Consider the following 18,076-nt stretch of genomic DNA (forward strand, 5'->3'; position numbering starts at 1 on the left):
CTGAACATGCAACGGCCTAGTTGCTAATTTCCAGTATTAGCTTTTTCTTCAGCTTTGCAAGTACCCAGTCAGCTTCTTGGCAACCAGTAATCATCCAACCCAAAGGATAACCAAGATGTTGAACCAGCTGAGTAGGCGGGACGATTTCCTCCGGCCATAAATGACTATATCAATCTTTAGAATGCAAAGGCAGCAACTTAGACTTCTAAAAATTGACATGAAGACCAGCAACCAGAGGCCGTATAAAGAAAAAGCATGCATAAGGGAAGAAAGATCCCTCTCAGTATTCTCTGGAGTAAAAAAAGAATCATTGGCATTTGCCTAAGCAACCATAGTACGGCTTCCATGAATCTCCAATCCATGCAACATGTCTGTGGCCAGAAGATGATCCATGTATTGAAGCATTGGATGCATGGCTATCGCATACAGAAGCGCACTGAGCGGACATCCCTGGAGAACTGAACAACGGAGAGTCCAAGTTTCAAAAATATCCTTAGACAATATACAGGTAGCTTTACTGTCGATGTCCAGCCAATAAATAAGATGCTGCATTTTTTTGCCAAATCCCAAAGCATGCATGGTCTGCAAGATGAAATCCCATTGTACCGTGTCAAAAGCCTTGGCAATCTCAACTTGCAACAATAAGACATTCTACTCTGTGTATTTGGCATATAAAATCCCAACATAAGCATTTGCAATATTAACAGTTATATGCCTACAGGGAACAAACCCATATTGTGCTGGATGAAGACCATCATGTAAATATCATTTGATACGATCACCACCATTTTGGTAATGATCTTATAAATCAATGGCATGAGAGTGATAGGCCTCCAATCAGCCAAACATTTGACATATTTGGTTCTTAGGTAGAAGCTTTACAAGCCCTTTCTTCCAAGAATCCGGAATTTGTTGATTTTGCCAAGCACAATTGATCATACGCAACAAAAGTAGACTTCAGAATATCCCAATCCGTAAGAAAAAATTCAACTATGAGACCATCCCATCCAAGAGACTTCCATTTGCCACACGATTTTATCACATCGGATAACTCCCTTTCAGTGAAAGGTTCTTCAAGCTCCAAAGCCTGTGCAGGAGAAATAATAGGAAAAACATGCTGCAAAAGCTATCGCCGTGCAGAGAGAACTTCCTGCGAAGGGAAATCTGCATGCCCAAACTGTCGAGCAAAATGAGTGACACAAGCTGTAGCAAGTTGTGTTCGAGAGGAAGTCCAAACACCACCAGGCATAAGGGCTCGACAAATACTTTCAGATTGCCTCTTGTAATGTAGGCTTTAAAAAACTCTTTCGACAAACAACCTTTATCTAAAAATCTCTCTGTCTAGCCCTTGTCTCCTATTTAGAAATTTTTCTATGATCATTGCATTGCAGACAGTGTTTAGCCTGGCATAGGGACATGTTTCTTCCAAAGATAAAGGCCGCAAATGACTAAGCTCAGTCAATGTTTGGCAAGTGTTTTTGGCCCAAGCAACAGTGTCCCTTTAGCTATTCATGTAGTTTTTGCCACAGTCACGAATGACTGCTTGCATTCTAGCATCAAAAGTATCCCATGCATAATCAATATCAATATGGCTCTAATGTGAAAGAGGTAGAATAGCATCACAAACCATTGCCCTGTATGCACCATGCTCCAAGTAACTATTATTAACAATAAGAAGCCTTCATTGGGACAACCAGTCAACTAACATTTGATGAAGAGATATGCTCAGCAATAAAGGAGCATGATCCGAATGTGTAAAGGCATAGTCAACCCACATTTTGTAAGTGAGATTCTCATGATTTTGTGGATTGACCCTATACTAACAATCCATGCGAGCTAGATAAGAGTACTGTACATTATGTTGAAAAGTATAGCCTGGCACTATGAGCTGAGATTCCTTCCATGTTGAGGTGAAGCAATAATTCAGATCAATGATGTCTCTCAGAGGCCAGCATATGAGTATTACCAGAAGTATTATCTCCCTATTGTGAGGGATTATTAAAATCTCCACAAATGAAAGCATGATGCCACCAAGGATACCGTTGCACAGAGTCCCAAATCAAACCTCTACTGCGAGAGGATTGAGGTGCATACACTAAGGCAAAATCAAATATTTCTCCCTGGATAAGAAACTGCACAATAATCCATCTACCCTGGTTATCATTGAGGACAGCAGCTGGCTGAAGATCATGCTTTACCAACATGACTACACCCGAGAAAGAGTGCTCTCCTACATAAAAGATATCATACCCAACAAAATGACCTTGGCGTCCCGCATACATATGCTGATTGTGTTCTTGTAAAGCTACGATATCAAGTGTAATTGATTGAGATACACCCATATGAGTTTCCATTTGCTTACATCACACAATCCCTGCACATTAAGTGTCAAGCATTTGATTTGTGACAGCATATTTACAAATTATGTACAACTGAGAGCAAGGTAAATCAAGTCAAGATATCCACCTCAGGATCTGAGCCTCTACCCTGAGGTGACACAACAGCCTGTTGAGAAGACAGCAAACCAGCAATTTCATCTTCTGGGAAAAGAGCAATTCCTGAATTTTTGTGAGTATGACCATTGGAAGATGTACCATTCCATGCGCAAGGAGGTAGAGGTCTCCTAGCTGTTACAAGTTTCCTTTGAGTCTGCCAACCTTCATTTGATTTTTTTCCCCTTTTCCTTAGACTAAGAAGTGGAGGGCATCGAAGTAGAAGCATTCCCATTTGAGAAAATTTGAGCTTTCCGCTCATCTTGGGCTGCAATTGTTGGCTTATTGTTTTTACTTTTAACCACTACAAATCCATTAGCATCCTTATTTTGCATTGGAGTAGGCATAGCAACTCGAGGCATTTTATGTAGAACTAAAGGGCATTGTGAAGCCATATGCCCAAATTTTTTACATTCAAAGCATGCTCCTGCAAATAAATCCCATTTGAGCTTGTAAAAAGCACTCCCCATAGCAACATTATTTACTGTAACAGAGAACGATTCATGCGTGGGATTATCTATATTCCACAAAATGCAAAACCTGTTTGAATTTCCATTTGGCCTAGGTAGACACACCACCTTGCCTAGAGAAGCTGCAATTTTTGGCAGAAGTGAAGCTAAACACTGAGGAAAATCAACAACCTCCACCCACACCAGACATCGATGTCGGATCAAAGCTTCCCTTGGTAGGCGACCATGGGAGGGCATGCACCATCTGCTGTCCATAGAAGAGTGGAGAGTGCTCAAGCAACATTTATTTATGTTGCTCATCCACCATTATGATTTCAAAAAAGCCTCTTGCTGCATAATGCACCTTACGAACGAAACAACCACCAATGTTCTTGTCAACCAGTTACCCACATATGCTACAATTGGCATACGACCTGACAAAACATTATGACAGCATGCTGGGCATATTCACATGCTGGGTCCACTATTTCATCCATTTCCACCATAATTCCAACAGTGGGAGCAGAGTCTTTCCAATCCTTGCGTGTATCTTCAAATCCTTCAAGCATGACATCATACACCAGCTGAGCCTCAAGAGAGGCATGAACAGGGTCATCCTACTTTTGTTTCTTATGTGTAGAAGTCTTTGTAGCTGCCATCAGGAACAATGAAGGTAGACTAGAAAAGGGTTGAAATGCCCAGAAAAAGGTCGAGCAAGATAAGACGAAATAACGAAGAGAAGACCCAAAACACTCACGTGAGGCTGTAAAATAGAGGCGGAAAACCCTAGAAAATGCGCACAGCAAAGAGAAGAGATAAGGAGAGAAAAGTCAAAGCAGGAGCAGGCTGACAACGAATTGAGAAAAAGCGAACAGAAAAAGTGAACAAAAAGCTCACTGCACACACACGCGTAGAACCGCGCGCGCACACACACACGTGTCTATAGATGGATGCTGCCTGCTAGCAATGTAGTACACAAAGCGGGCAAGTTGCTCTCGCCCTTATTTCTGGTGTAGATTCTTTCAATGAATGCAAGAGGTGGTCACCTTGTGGAAACATCTCTGAGCAAGACTAGCCAGTTTTCAAAAGGAAAGCAACCGAGAGAGGTGCAATTAAAATACATATACGTGGGCAAAAGCACTTGAGAAGCCCTTACATTATCCACATCCCCATCTTCAGTATAGCCTATGTCACCTTCAATTTGACCATGTTACCTTCAATGTGACCATGTCACCTTCAGTGTGACTCTATCACCTTCACAATAATCTATCATCTTCAGTGTGATTTGCTATCTTCATATGATTTTACCATCATCAGTATGGTTTACTTTTGTTGTCTTCAGTATGGTTTTATTGATGAGGTGGACTTCATGAGTCATTTGACTATTTCCTACCGGATCATCCTCCACCGTATATTAAATTATCAACATATTGCCCGAGACTAATGAGTCTTCACACATCCACAAAAGTTTCCAAACCCTCGTTGGGTCTCTAGTACCCATGGTTGATTCCTCACTCATCAATGTAGACTCCAAAGAGGATAGGGTCAATGGGCGCCCACACTTTGCACCAATGCTGATAATCACCTCCTCAGACATACCTTGTGTAGTACACCCCTACCTATCACACTTTCAGATAATAACTGCCCATATGACATCATCCTTGACACCTAAGTCCCAGAATTATGGATAAGGACAGCCTGCAATACTGGTCAAAGGCTTTTCGAAAGGCCATAAAACAACACACTACATCCTTTAATGTCTCTGTCTAGCCTCCTCAGTAAATCCAAAAAGTTGAATCATGTGATCCACGATGCAGAGCGTTTTCGAATTGTAGGTTAGAAGTTATGCCTGACGGCATTCATGGTCCTTGGCTTTTCCATTCTAAATTTTTTGGATAGCATCCATAAGCAGGCGCCTGTGACGCTGGTGGGGCAAGCAATATCAATGGGTGTGAGTTGGTTGGAAATGTCATATCAACGTAGTCTTTCAGATGCCAGGATCTTGGATGGGTAACAATAACCTCGTTTTTGCAACTTTCATAAAAAATCCCTTGGAAATACTAATGTAAAGGATGTTCAAGATTGCATGCTCATGTCGAACAAGAAACTGTCATTTATTGTGCCACACCAAGCATCAATTGTCTTTCGAAGCTTGTTCCTTGTTTCGGTAACCTTGTTTGGTCTTGCAGTGCCAAGGTCTCCTAAGCACTTGACACTTATCATCATACCAACCATTTTGAGGAAGAGGTACTTCAGGTGATATCCCGTCAACTTGATAGTGTAAGGGAAGGAGCGTGTGCAACAATGTTGTGCATGTGAATTTTGGCTTTGGAATGTGGGTCAACAGGTTGTCTATGTTCCCTAGAAGGGTGTCGAGATAGCTAGTCTATGGTCAAACTAATAGTCGTAGTATGAGAAGACAGCTGTAGAAACAATATGTGAAGTCTTTGTTCGGCACGTGGCATGAGGAAGAGAAATATGTAAAAGACGGCAGATGACAAGACAACTGTAGAAACAATCTGTGTGGACTATTCAGCATTTGGCGTAAGGAAGAGAACTCTGAGGTCGCTAACTTGTGATATGAAAGTAGGGACCCCATAGTATAGTCCACCACATCTACTTGCTACGACGTGCATGGCTTGTCTAGCGCTTAAATCCAATCAATCTCTAAAATCCATTGTACACAGCCATGTGTGGTGCGCATATCCAATAAATATCTTCCCATAATGAGTGACTATAGCCCTCTCTTGTGCCAGTTAATGTGCAGCTAAGCTCAATTACCTAAGGATGCACCTATGATAGTATGATGGCAAACAATCCGATATCTCCATATGTACGTCGCCTTGGTGTCACCAACTAGTAAAATATTTCCCTACCTTGACAACATCTATCTATCGTCATTCATGGTCAAAGACGGTGATGCTCCTCCCCATGTGGTAGCTCTAGCACAATTGGAAGTATCTAGAGGGAAATAGCACGCTGCACTATAGACATCTATAATCAAAGGTCTTCAGAGGTAGATCTACATGCAGGGCCCTAACCAGGTACTCCCCCTATAGACCATGGATTTTGCAGTTCTTCATGTCAAAGGCACGTTGTATACCAAAAAGGATTTTGGAGACCAAAAAAGGATGAGAAGATGGAAAGGAAGAGAGGATTTTTTTCTCTTCTGTCCAGAAATCTATGCTAAATGATGGTTCCATCTGCATTGGTGATGGAAATGCACATACCCATAATCTCTTTCACCACCTTTTGTGTGAAATGTGGGCCACTTTGCAAGGACCTTTCAAAGGCAAGAGTCTCCTAAAGTCAGGGCACCAAGAGGACAAGAAGGGTAATGGAGAGAATATGTCAGTGTAGAGGAAGGAAGTGAGAAGGATTGGGATCCATGAGGGAGTGAGAAGGATTGTTTACATTTCAGCATTTCAAAATGCCCAATACTTTTGTATGCGTGCATATGTAGGTTCTTTGTTAGACAATCTATGAAGATTCTAACATTGTTGCTCATACTTTTGTATGCGTGCATATGTAGGTTCTTTGTTAGACAATCTATGAAGATTCTAACATTGTTGTTCATATAATGCATCCATGCTTTTATTGTGTTATCTTTTTGGTAAGTCCTTCGAATAAGCCACTTGCTCCATCGAGCAAACCATCTAATGTGTTATATTGAATTACTGACAAAAATTGATGTCATTTGAGAGTGTGCGAGTCAATAGTTATTCTTATTTCTCACGTTATTGGGGGTTAGTTGGACACATTTTAAGATTGAAATGGTAGGTTTTTTCTACTACATGTTGAACACGAGCTTGTGTTGAAGAAAACTTGTAGAATAAGTCAATTAATGATACATTAGGGGGTGGTTGATGACAAACCATATATTCATGTTTTTGGGTTTTTTTTTTTAATTGTCTAGACTACTTAAAAAGGACATTTTTGGTTAGGATCGGGCGTGAATCCTAAAACCCTATGTATATAATTCATTTTGAAAATGTAAACATCAGTTTTGGCCCCGAAATAGAAAGTCTCAAACACCTTTCCTTCTTCCTTGTTGTTTCTTTCTTCCTTTGAGGAATGTCCTAAATTTTATGTGTTACTTGCTTGAGAGTGATCACCTTGTCCTTGCATGTGTTTGAAAAGTGTAAAATAGTGTGTGTTATGGTATGTATTGATCAATCATATCTTAGAGCCTTAAAAGCTCCCTATTAGTGCCATCGAGTGAGGGTGTGAGTGGCCAACAGAGTCACACACATCTTGCCACAAAGCAGCTCGAGTTAAACTCTCCAAGGTTGTGTGCCAACTTAGCTGCAAGAGGACTTGGAAAATTTTGTCACTCGTGAATACATAAGTGAACAGAAGAGGTAGAGACAAAAGAAAGAAACAATTTGTTAGAGTCTTCGAAAGCCCGAAGGGTCTATGAGACTAAAGAAAACCAGACTAATAGAGTCACTAAGGTGGGCATCCACACCCTAGACTAATATCCAGGAAAAAGGTATCAGTAACTAGATCGCAAAAGCGCAACTTTTGTGAGCACTTAGTAATAGATCTTTCCAACCCGCTCATGAAGGTTCAAACTAGGCTATAACAAGACAATCTATGCTGCTAAACACACTAAGAAGCCTTGCAATACCTAAATCTGGTAACCTAGACTCTTCAAATCTCGTGAAAATGACCTTCGTGCGTCACAAACGCCCATTTTAAAAACACACTCCCAGAAGTCAATATCAAAGTGATGCCAATTGACTAATAGGCCCCAAAATCGAAAACATTCACCTAATTTATGAAAGGATGAATTCCTGGTGGATCACCTTAGATTTTGGAAAGTCGTAGCACCTATGCTAAACTCTCAATCCACACTTTTCTCGACAGTGATTATTAGCCTAATCCTCATCTAGATCAAGGCAAGTGCTCTGTAAGTACCATAATGAGCTCCTAGGAATTCAAAACCTTCAATTCCACATTTTTACAAGAAAATCCCATATACACACTCTTTAAATGACAAATACACAATTGTTTTTTATAAGAAACCAAGAATTTGTTTGATAGGCCCTTACCTGATAGATCACGAGGACCTTAAGGGCTAGGTCTAGGAGTGGTCAATCAAGGAAATCCATCTCATAGGCCCAGTGGAGATGAAAACATTATCATCGCGATGGGTGAGGCAATCTCTAGATACAATACCTAGAGGGCATAGTGCCAATTTGAACCATTTCAATAGAATCCCATTGGATAGTTCTCATAAATTTGCAAGGTAAATGGATTAGATGTTGATTATGCTAGAATGGGTGCCTTCTTAGCTATCTCAGTGACAAAGCATTTAATGGGGTTCATAGACCTCACATATGACGAAAAAGATGATGTGGCATCCGTAGAAAGGAATTTTAACTCTAGCTCTACCCAATAGGCTTAAAGATGTCCCCTATCAACCTCTTAAACCCAATCAAGTAGCCAAAAAATGAGGAGGCGCAAGATTATCACCCCATGAAGGCCCTTGTAAGTAGGCATTTAGAGAAGCTCTTTACTCATCTTCTTATGAAGATGGATGAGCAAATTAAAACCTACCTGCACACCAACTAGAAGCTTCTTACTCATCTTCTTATGAGGATGGATGAGCAAATTAAAACCTACCTGCACATCAACTACATTATATAGATTTTCCTAGCAATTGTATAGAATCCATAACAATTGAGAATGACCTTAACATTACTAGCTCTAGCTCCAATGAACTTTGATGATACCTCATCAGAAAAGAACAAGTCTAAAATTATCATCTCCTTCCTATTTATAACTAGGCTCAAGGTTAAAGAGAAGGAAGATAAACCTATCATTATGGAAGGAACAGCATATGACCTGGTGGGAAAACTCAAGTTAGGGCTACAAGACCAGCCATCAACCCAACAAGATCAAACAAATCCTTAAACTTAACCACAAAGGGAGTTAATGTGTTATCAAGTCTATGCAAATAACCACGCATGCATAGAGTGGCCCTTGATTTAGCTAAACCCATGCAAAGTATTGTGCTATTTGTGTTAGATATGGAAACCATGATTCCTTGTCTTGCCTATATATTCCTACAAACAAAATCTATGGGAATTACATTCCATTGTTCTGCAAGTATAACCCTAGAAACAAAATCTATGGGAACTACATTTCATATACTCAACCTACCTAGACCATGCAACCACCTAACCTAACAAACAATCAATCCCCAGCACTAGGGAGGGGAATGTATAGAATGGCACCATATGTTCCACTGCCACCTCTTGTGTCACCACCTCAACCTTCGATAAGAATTTAAAATTTAAATTGAAGTTGCTCTAGTAGTTCAAATGTTAGGAGCTAAGCGTGCCAATGAGAGTGAGGAGTATGATCCTTCCCCTTCACGTGGATCCATTCTTTGGGATGTCTGATGGGTCCGAGTTGATAAGGTCCTGCTATGGAGGAGGAGAGTCAAATATCCTGATATTTTTACCTAAGCTTGGGAAACTAGGGGTGACTAGAAATTGTGGCACATCATGCTTAGTCTCCATGTAACTTACGATGAAGCCATGATACAAAGGAATTATAAAAACCAAATGCAAGCCCAAATGAACTAGGTTCGGGCTATAACAAGAGCTGAGCAGCCTCCATTAAGGTAAGCTAGTATTCATGTGAAAGTGAGGCCTACATGCACCCTACCACAGTAATATTGGAGATCTTGTACCTGCCTCCCTACCTTGTTGCTTGTCCTTGAGTGAAAGCGAGATTCGAATGATGGTGCCTTGACTTGCCATGTGAGCCCTCAGCTACACCTTAGAAATAACCCCTAAACAATACATGATATCAAGCCCACTCCTCTTGCTTCCCAAATAAAGAACCTTGATAATCAACCATTGATTTAGCATCATAACCGTCTCACCACAAATGAAGCTGAATTTTTCATTTGGCATGATATAAGAACTACAAAACTAATGGATCATTGTATTCTTAGTGAATGGCAAGGGGTGAAATTTGGCTAGATAATGACACCTTCGCATTGTTTTTCTTTTAAAAGGCCGATCATATGGATGCTATGTCCTAGGTGATGGATGCATAGAGAGGCGTTACCCTTCATCACCATGATGAGGGGATAACGAGGATGCTAATTATTTTGAACACACCGTCCTAGGCATGCATGCAATTCATCTATTTCTACTTGTTATCTCCTGTGATGATATCACAGCATCTCCATCGAGGGTCTAGAACACATACTTGCATGCAATTCCTCTATATTCAGGGTCATGCTTTTGTTTCTCTTTTACTACTTGTCTTATAGACAAGAATCCGTAAGCATGTCCAATTGACTATATGTGATTTTCTATTTCTTAAAGTGCAAAATCAAAACACCATACTTTTTCAACAGGACATTAATGCTTTTTTTTGAAACATGAATATGCCAAAAATGAATATTTGGAAAGTGGTTAGGAAATAATCATACACTACAAATACCTTCCCAATAGTCGTTCAGAATCTTCTCCACCACCCATTGTCTACACAAAAGTCAAACAATAAAAAAGAGATCTAATTCCATTCTTGATATTAAAAAGTTTGAAGATCGGGAAATGGACTAAAAATCAAGGTACAACACCACACATGTTTTTTACTACATCTTGTTACAAATGTCCTCTATTCCTATATAAGGTTTATGGCCTGGGACATTGTTTTCGCTCTTTCTTAAATGTTGTGCACTTGTATCATTTTTCTATCAACATGTGCACAACTTTTAAAGCAATCATGATAACATATGCCGTTTCTCACTCTGCACATATTAAAACCTCTCTCTCTCTCTCTCTCTCTCTCTCTCTCTCTCTGTGTCTGTGTGTGTGTGGACAAGAAGGGACGCCGTGGAGCTGCAGAGCCAAAGACACACAAACCACACATGATCGAGAGGATCACCAAAGCAAGCATGATGGAGGTCTAGCCCATCTCAGCTTTACTTAGAGGGGACCGCTAGAGTCGACGTGTCACTCTCCATATGGCTCACTAGATCCAGAGTTCACGACGACCATGCCCCCCACCACCGCGTGAGACGACCCAACAAAGGAAGATACACAATATGTTCGCATCCCACTCGAGAGCTACCATGCACCAAGATTGTAGATGACACCTATCCTATCTCTTGTCATCTCACCATTTCTAGGATTTTTGAGTTTTTAGTTTCTTAGTGTAGCACTAAGCAAGGGCCTTAGCAAGCCCTTTGCCTCAGCCCATAGCGGCTTCTATGAGTTACTTTTTGTGGTTGTACTTTGTCTCATAGGCCTGCGATGCCTCCGAAGACGTTAATACCACATGTCCATCATGGACTGTTCACCTGACAGAAAAACAAGGGGAGAAAAGGAGAGAAAATACATTGTCATTTGGGCCAGTGCGCTGAAGATACGTGACCAGCAGGTCAAAGCTTGAATAAATACCATGAGGGACATTTCCAAGATGCATGATGGTGACATTGAAATCCTATAGAAGATACTTGGGGGCAGCAAGGAACGTGGATTTTAATGCTATGATGCAGAACATGCGTACCTCCATGGAAGAGGAAATGAACAAATGGAAGTCAAATATGCACATTGCATGGCTGTCCTCTTTAAAACACACATGAGACCATTCATGTGGTACGAAAACAAAAGCATGCACATCATATGTTGATACGAGTCCAGCTGCTAGATGCCCAACCGGTCTTCATTGCAGTATGCCACTTCTCCCCAGACACATCATCATATGCTCAAGAGGTCACTACAAAGGGACATAGCCTGTTTGAGACAATACATGATGACATCATAGAGCTCTCCAAGCAGGGGGGCACCCTCCTTCTAGGGGACTTCAATGTGTTGGAAAGGTCACCTCCCCATCTGTAAGCCCCCATATGAGGAGAGCATGGGAGGGTGAACCTAGGGTTTGAGAGATTGACACATGAGCAGCAGCATGGCTGCCATGTGGGCAAAAGAAAAGATAAAGAAAGAAAGAAAGGTGTATTAACGTCCGTGGGAGGCCTCGCGGGCCTATGGGACAAAAGTGCAGAAACAAAGTAAACTCATACAAGCCACAGTGGGCTGGAGCAAAGGGCTCGCTAAGGCCCTCGCTGAGTACTAGAAAACACATAAACTGAAATACTAATGTAGTACATCATATCAAGTCAGGCCAGAAAAGCCAAATAGTGTGTAACATGAGTGGGGCCTGTTAGGCGCTCAGGGCTAATGCTCCAAGAACATGATTTGGCTCCATGTATCCAAGCTCCGTGATAGCTCTCTGGTGTGACACAAAGAGCTCACATATCTGCATCTGTCGAGCTGCCTGGCACTGTGGTGGGGGGCGTGGTCTCCTCGATCTATGGATCCGATGGACTATGTCAAGTGTAATGCCACGTCTCTGTCAGTCGCCTCTGAGAAGAGCTGAGATAGGTCGAACCTCAATCGTGTGTGCTTTAGTCTCTTGTCGCATGTGAAATCCCCGTGACCCTCGTCTAGTAGTGGTGTCATGTCGACTCCCTCTGGGCAGACCTAGGGGCTGGTCCCCTGCATGGAATGGAGGGCCAAAGGCCCTTGTTTTGAGAGACCCTTGGGGCAGTTTTAGCAGCAGACTGGTCGGCCAGAATGATGCTGCTGGTCGGTTTTTTGCAGCAGGCCTTGGGCCTATAAAAAGAGAGGCCCTGGGCCTCAGAATTCATCCAACCATTCAGCAAGAGCAGGAGCAGACAGGAGCAGCCAGAAGCCACTCCCTTGGGCCTCACACTAGGGTGAAGAAGAGTGAAAGGTGTGCTGCAAACTGAGTTCCCTAGAGGCTGGACCTTGGCTATTTTCTAGGGCAGCAAGGTGTTGTGTTCTGGACAGAAAGTCTACAGACGCTCAAGGTGGAGCACACAGGCTCGAGTCTAGAAATAGCCAGTAGATAGGAGGAGTACCTTGTGGTAAGATCAAAGGACCACGCCATTGGTGGGACTCTGGATCTATCTCTTTTGTATTGTGTCCATAGCTTTTGGTGGTTTCTCTATCTGGCTGGTTCATTGTCTATTGATGAGTTTGCACATCTATTCTATTCACATTAAGTTAAGAAGTTTGTGATTCCTCACCCCACACCACACTGTGTGAGCTCTTGGGCAATTCTATCAGTCTTCCGCTGTGCGTACCCTCAGTTGGTCGATTTCTAACACAATGCAAGGACAGGAGATAGACAAGTGGGCCTAATAGATTTTTCATACGAGAGAGATCCCCACATGGTCCCGGAGCTGGATGCAGCGCAACTCCGGATCCTGAGACATTCTACAGATGCACTAAATAATGTGACAGCATACAGAAGATTTTTACTTGAGTTGGGAGCAGTCCATGATCTCATCATCTACAATGGCCTTCAAAGATGGCCATCATCTAGGGAAAAGCATAGTGGACTACCTGCTGGGCCCTTTAGCTTTCGCTTCGTGGATACATGACCTCATAGTAGCCCCTCCTCCACTCGGAGCTGACCACTCATATCTGGCCTTCCGTATCTCAGTAACCATGCTAGTCACAAATAGAGCTCCTGCCACGCCTGCTCGTACCCAGATCCACTTTGATCGTGCCTTCGACCCAGTATACGTGAGTCACTAAGCCAGAGAGCTTCTAACCCTACTAGGAGATGATATCGACCTTGCCCACGCCTCGGACACCCTTGCTTTAGTAGAACAGGATGCCACCACCAGATCCTTCCCCACGACCCGATCCACATGGACCCGAGATGGGAAGATGCCTCAAAACCCTTGGTTTGATGACAAGTGCAGGGAGGCACGAACCCACCTCACACAAGAGCGAGCTTGGGTCAGCTGATGCCATCTAAGGCTCACCGAATCTTCCGACAGCTGACATGCCGCAAGAGATGGGCCTTCCTCACACACAGAATGAATGGGGACTTCTTTCAGAAGGAAAGCCACCCATTCCCATCACTGAACCAGGAGTGTGGCACACTTATGCACGCTCCTTATATGATGTCCCGATGCAGGCACCACGTGACATGTCCTCTATGCTCAGGCCCACTACCTGTCACTTATTTGCCCCACAGAATGTACGGGCTGCACTCCGCCGGCTACACAACAAAAAGACATAGGACCATGAGGGCCTACGGACTGAGCATTTTGAGATCTTAGCCCCGATTCTTGCACCGATGTTCAACTATGTTGTATGCCATGGCTTCCCACCGGCTTGGAGCACCACTACTATTGTACCGATACACAAGGCAGGAGACCCCATGGACACTAGGAACTACTGTACCCTCATGATTGGCCACACATTGGCCAAGATTTATGGATCGATACTAGAGAGGGAGATCAATAGTCATACAGAGGCACGAGAATAGCGGGCACTAGGGCAGGCAAGATTCAGGAGGTAGCACTCTACACTAGATCACATCTTCAACCTGAGGGCTATCATTGAGAACAGTGAGTCTAGACAACAGAAAGTCTACGCATGATTCGAAGATTTTCGGAAGGCCTTTGACACAGTCCCACGTTCCCGCATGATCAGGAGATTACAGGAGATGCAGATTCCTGAGACATTGATCTGGGGGTGATGAGCCTATATGAGTCAGTCAGAGGTAGAGTTCGTGCCCCAGGTGGTCTATCAGATTGGGTCGAGAGCACGATCAGGATGAAGCGCGGTTGTCCCTTCTCACCGACTCTCTTCGGACTTTACATCGATGAGATCACATCCTTCATCAACCGCCTAGGAGGCAAGGGATCATTATTGGTAGACCTCATGATACAGATACTGCTATACGTTGATGACATCCTTATATCATCTTCAACGGAAGGGTTGCAGAGGAAACTGGAGGTCCTAGAGGTGTTTTACTGAGAGAGAGACCTGACAGTCAACCTTTGGAAGACCAACGTTATGGTCTTCAACACCTCACTGGTGGTACTATGCCGACTCAGCTTCACTTATCATGGCGAGCTAGTTGAGATAGTACAGTCCTACACGTATTTGGGAGCAGTCTTCACAGGACCCCTCTTCATGATGACCCATGCAGCCCATGCACGACTCACACGAGGGTGGAGAGCTTTGGCTCGATTAGAGCAACATTGCTTCCAGGATCAACCAACGAAGGGCTGGCTTTTTGATACGCTAGTGCGACCAGCTGCAATGTGTGCAGCGCCCTTCTGGGGATGCGATCTCCCAAAGGTAGAGTGGAGGAAATTTAAGCGGCTATAGGTGATCATGGGGTCCAAGATGATTCAATGTAAGCCCTCGGTCCCACATGAGATAGTATAGGCAGAGTTCGCCATGGCACACCTCCACATTGATGCCATCTTTTAGATAGTGACTTTCATCCACAGAGTTTGGGACTTACCTCACTAGAGACTTCTGAGGCTGCCCCTGGAGTCATCCAAACAACTAGCAGAGAGTGGGGCAAACACGTGGCACGCAAGAATATCATCCTGGCTTACTAGGCACGGTATCCAGATGGACAAACTTTATCCCTTTCAGTACAGCATGGACGCGCCTCTTGAATCGATCCCACGAGATGAGATCAACAGTATCATACGGTTAGATCTCCTCTAGCTCCACACATCTCGAACTTGGGGAGGGGACCACGAGTTACCCGCCAAGATCCAGTTCTATCGCGACCACTTCCTGAGAGTATCAGAGGAGGGATTCATCATTAGACCCAAGTACCTCGAGGACAGAGGAGTCTCACATGCACTGAGGATTGCCATTGGATAGATGCGCGTTTCATCACATCAACTGAGGATTGAGGCAGAGAGAGCTGCAAGTATACCCAGAGAGCAGAGGATTTGCATGCTATGTACGCTGGGTGGGGTTGAGATAGAGAAGCATTTTCTCTGTATTTGCCAAGCCTATTATGAGATACGAGGACGCTACCATTGTCTCGGGAATGGCTTCGGTCCACTATCACAACTAATCCATTTCCATGACCAGGTTGACACTCCTGCGGCGGATCAGAGAGCAACAAGAAGCGGCTAGACCATAGGACATGGAGGCTGACCGGGCACAGCAACGCGTCACAGACTTCTATACATATGAGTCAGCTCCAGGACACAGTGGAGTAGAGGAGGAGGAGCTAGCTAATATGAGGGCAGCCTGGATCAACAAAGAGAACCGACACGGTGGCACTGAGAGAGGGACGCAAAGATCACGTGCAAGACAGAGAGTGGCGAGAGCAAATTCTATTGAGGTCCGACCTATCACAGCTTTCCTCATAGGGGGCCGAAAGAGACGAGGGGTCACCTTGGACGTAACCCAGAGAGTTCAGAGATCGAGGAGACCGCGGCCCCTGCCATAGCGCGAGATGGCTCAACAGACGCAGATACGAGATATTTTCACAGCTCCCTTCAGTAAGCCTGTTTGAATTTGGTGCAAATTCCAGTTAGCTTTTCCTTTAAACTTTCCTGACTGTTAGGAAATCTACTGCTTTCGTGAGTCCCTTGAGCTTCTACAAACAGCATAATACTAGTTGCTGCAATCAGAAGCTCCCGTTCCCGTCCCTAAATACAAGCTGTTGTATTATGCTCGTCATTATATTGAGCTGCCAAACGTACGGACTCATAAATGTCTGGGCATGCATGTATTCATAATCCGTTACCACACAAAAGAGTGAAAAGGGATTTGTAAGAAACGTCAAAAAGTCATGGAATGTGTATAGAGAACCCATCAAGTTTCAGAAAGGCTCGCTGGGCGGTTCAAATGGATGAAAGATTCACCTTTGATCCATACACCTCTGCAAACCAACAAGAAAACAGTCTAGTTAACGACTATGCCTTGCCGTCGGGAATACACACAAAAGTCACAAATCCACGGAAGGTACATCCGTAATTTGAGCAGCTACGAAGCTAGCATGCTTCAAGCGACTGGAATTCACGTGTAACAAGCACAATAGCGTACCGGCTGTGTCGAAAAAGGTGATACCCGCGTCCACACTTGCATTAAAAGCGGTCCTGGCGTCTTCCATTTTCTTATCTTCAAAATGAAACAGCGGCATTCAAAAAATCGCATTCCATAATGTAAAGGAGCCTAGACGATGGCAGCCTACTAAGAACAGAAAATCGAACGCGATTCGCATTCGTGAATGCGTTCTATTGAGTTATTGGATTGTTTGGCAGCAATGCGCGATTAAGTAATCGATAGTATGATGAGAAAACCGAGATGGTACATACTATCCCAGGCTCCGTTGTTCCAAAAGAAAGTATCGCCCCAGGACCAGGCTCCTATCCCAAGCTTCGTCACCTCGACATCCGACATGCCAAGCCGGATCATTTCTTGTTCGGCATTAAAGGTAGCTAAACTGCCACTGGAAGCTCGGGCTTGGAGATGTGGAGAGGAGGTGGAGGGGTGATTGATGGCGGAAGGAAGCGAGGGTCGGGATTCGGAAGCAAGGGAGGAGGTGGCACTGAAATGGGAAGTGAGGGGAGCCCGAGAGGCAAGGAAAGGGCTGCTGCTGAGAGCAACAGCAACAGCAGCAGCCATGGCGAAAAGCAGAGGAAGTGAAGGTGGTGCTCAATACTAACAACAACAGGAAGAAGAAGAAGACGACACAAATTTTGAAAGATTCGTGGTAGCTTGTGCTACGCCCATTCTTTAAGCCTACGTCGTCCTCATCTGTGTCGTTTCCACGTAAGCTCTCTCCCATTCACCACGTGGCGTTCCATGACTTGGCAGGCCTGGATGTGCGCACCGACGACCTCTCACTCGTAGGTTGCGCCATCATACATCCTTTCCTTTTTCTTTGAGCTCAAAACACACTCTACCCAAATACACCATAAGATGTGCAATCACATCACTTAAAAATTATCCTTTTTGATAATCAAAACTTAATTCTAAGATATCATCAAGGTGACTTATATATGGACTTATCATCTTGTAAGTACCAAGTGTACGAGGGCCGGCAAGTGTCATAAACTAGAAACATCTATACTTTGACTTCAACTTGTTGCAAGTCAAGCAAATTCAAACATGGACCATAGAGTATGGCATGTGGTTGCCCAGTGGGATGCACCATTACATTGTGGAAAATTTCAACAAGCATTGCCGACATAAGGCCCACAATGAGCACATTCAGAGCTAATTCTCCTTGCAAATAACAAGCCAAGTATGTCTAATACCAAATTATAGATCAAGGCAAATGTTGGTAATTGTTGTA

At 43.6% G+C, this 18,076-nt stretch overlaps 1 protein-coding gene across 1 annotated transcript in view; it reads right to left on the reverse strand.

Annotated features, from left to right (window-relative positions):
• The window catches only part of LOC147901492 (NAD(P)-linked oxidoreductase superfamily protein), a 50,964-nt gene extending 33,494 nt beyond the window's left edge, over positions 1–17,470 (reverse strand). Inside the window, exons 1-4 of the mRNA XM_087374678.1 lie at positions 17,094–17,470; positions 16,822–16,896; positions 16,641–16,657; positions 10,409–10,449 (exon numbers count right to left, since the gene is read on the reverse strand). Of these exons, the coding sequence (XP_087230804.1) occupies positions 10,409–10,449; positions 16,641–16,657; positions 16,822–16,896; positions 17,094–17,403 (443 nt within the window). The 5' untranslated portion in view covers positions 17,404–17,470. The remainder of the gene's footprint in view (positions 1–10,408; positions 10,450–16,640; positions 16,658–16,821; positions 16,897–17,093) is intronic.
• Positions 17,471–18,076: the final 606 nt, after the last annotated feature.

The sequence above is a fragment of the Dipteris shenzhenensis genome, chromosome 5 (assembly GCF_047967505.1).
Source record: "Dipteris shenzhenensis isolate YYH24624 ecotype China chromosome 5, Dip_SZ_1.0, whole genome shotgun sequence".
Lineage (NCBI taxonomy): Eukaryota > Viridiplantae > Streptophyta > Polypodiopsida > Gleicheniales > Dipteridaceae > Dipteris > Dipteris shenzhenensis.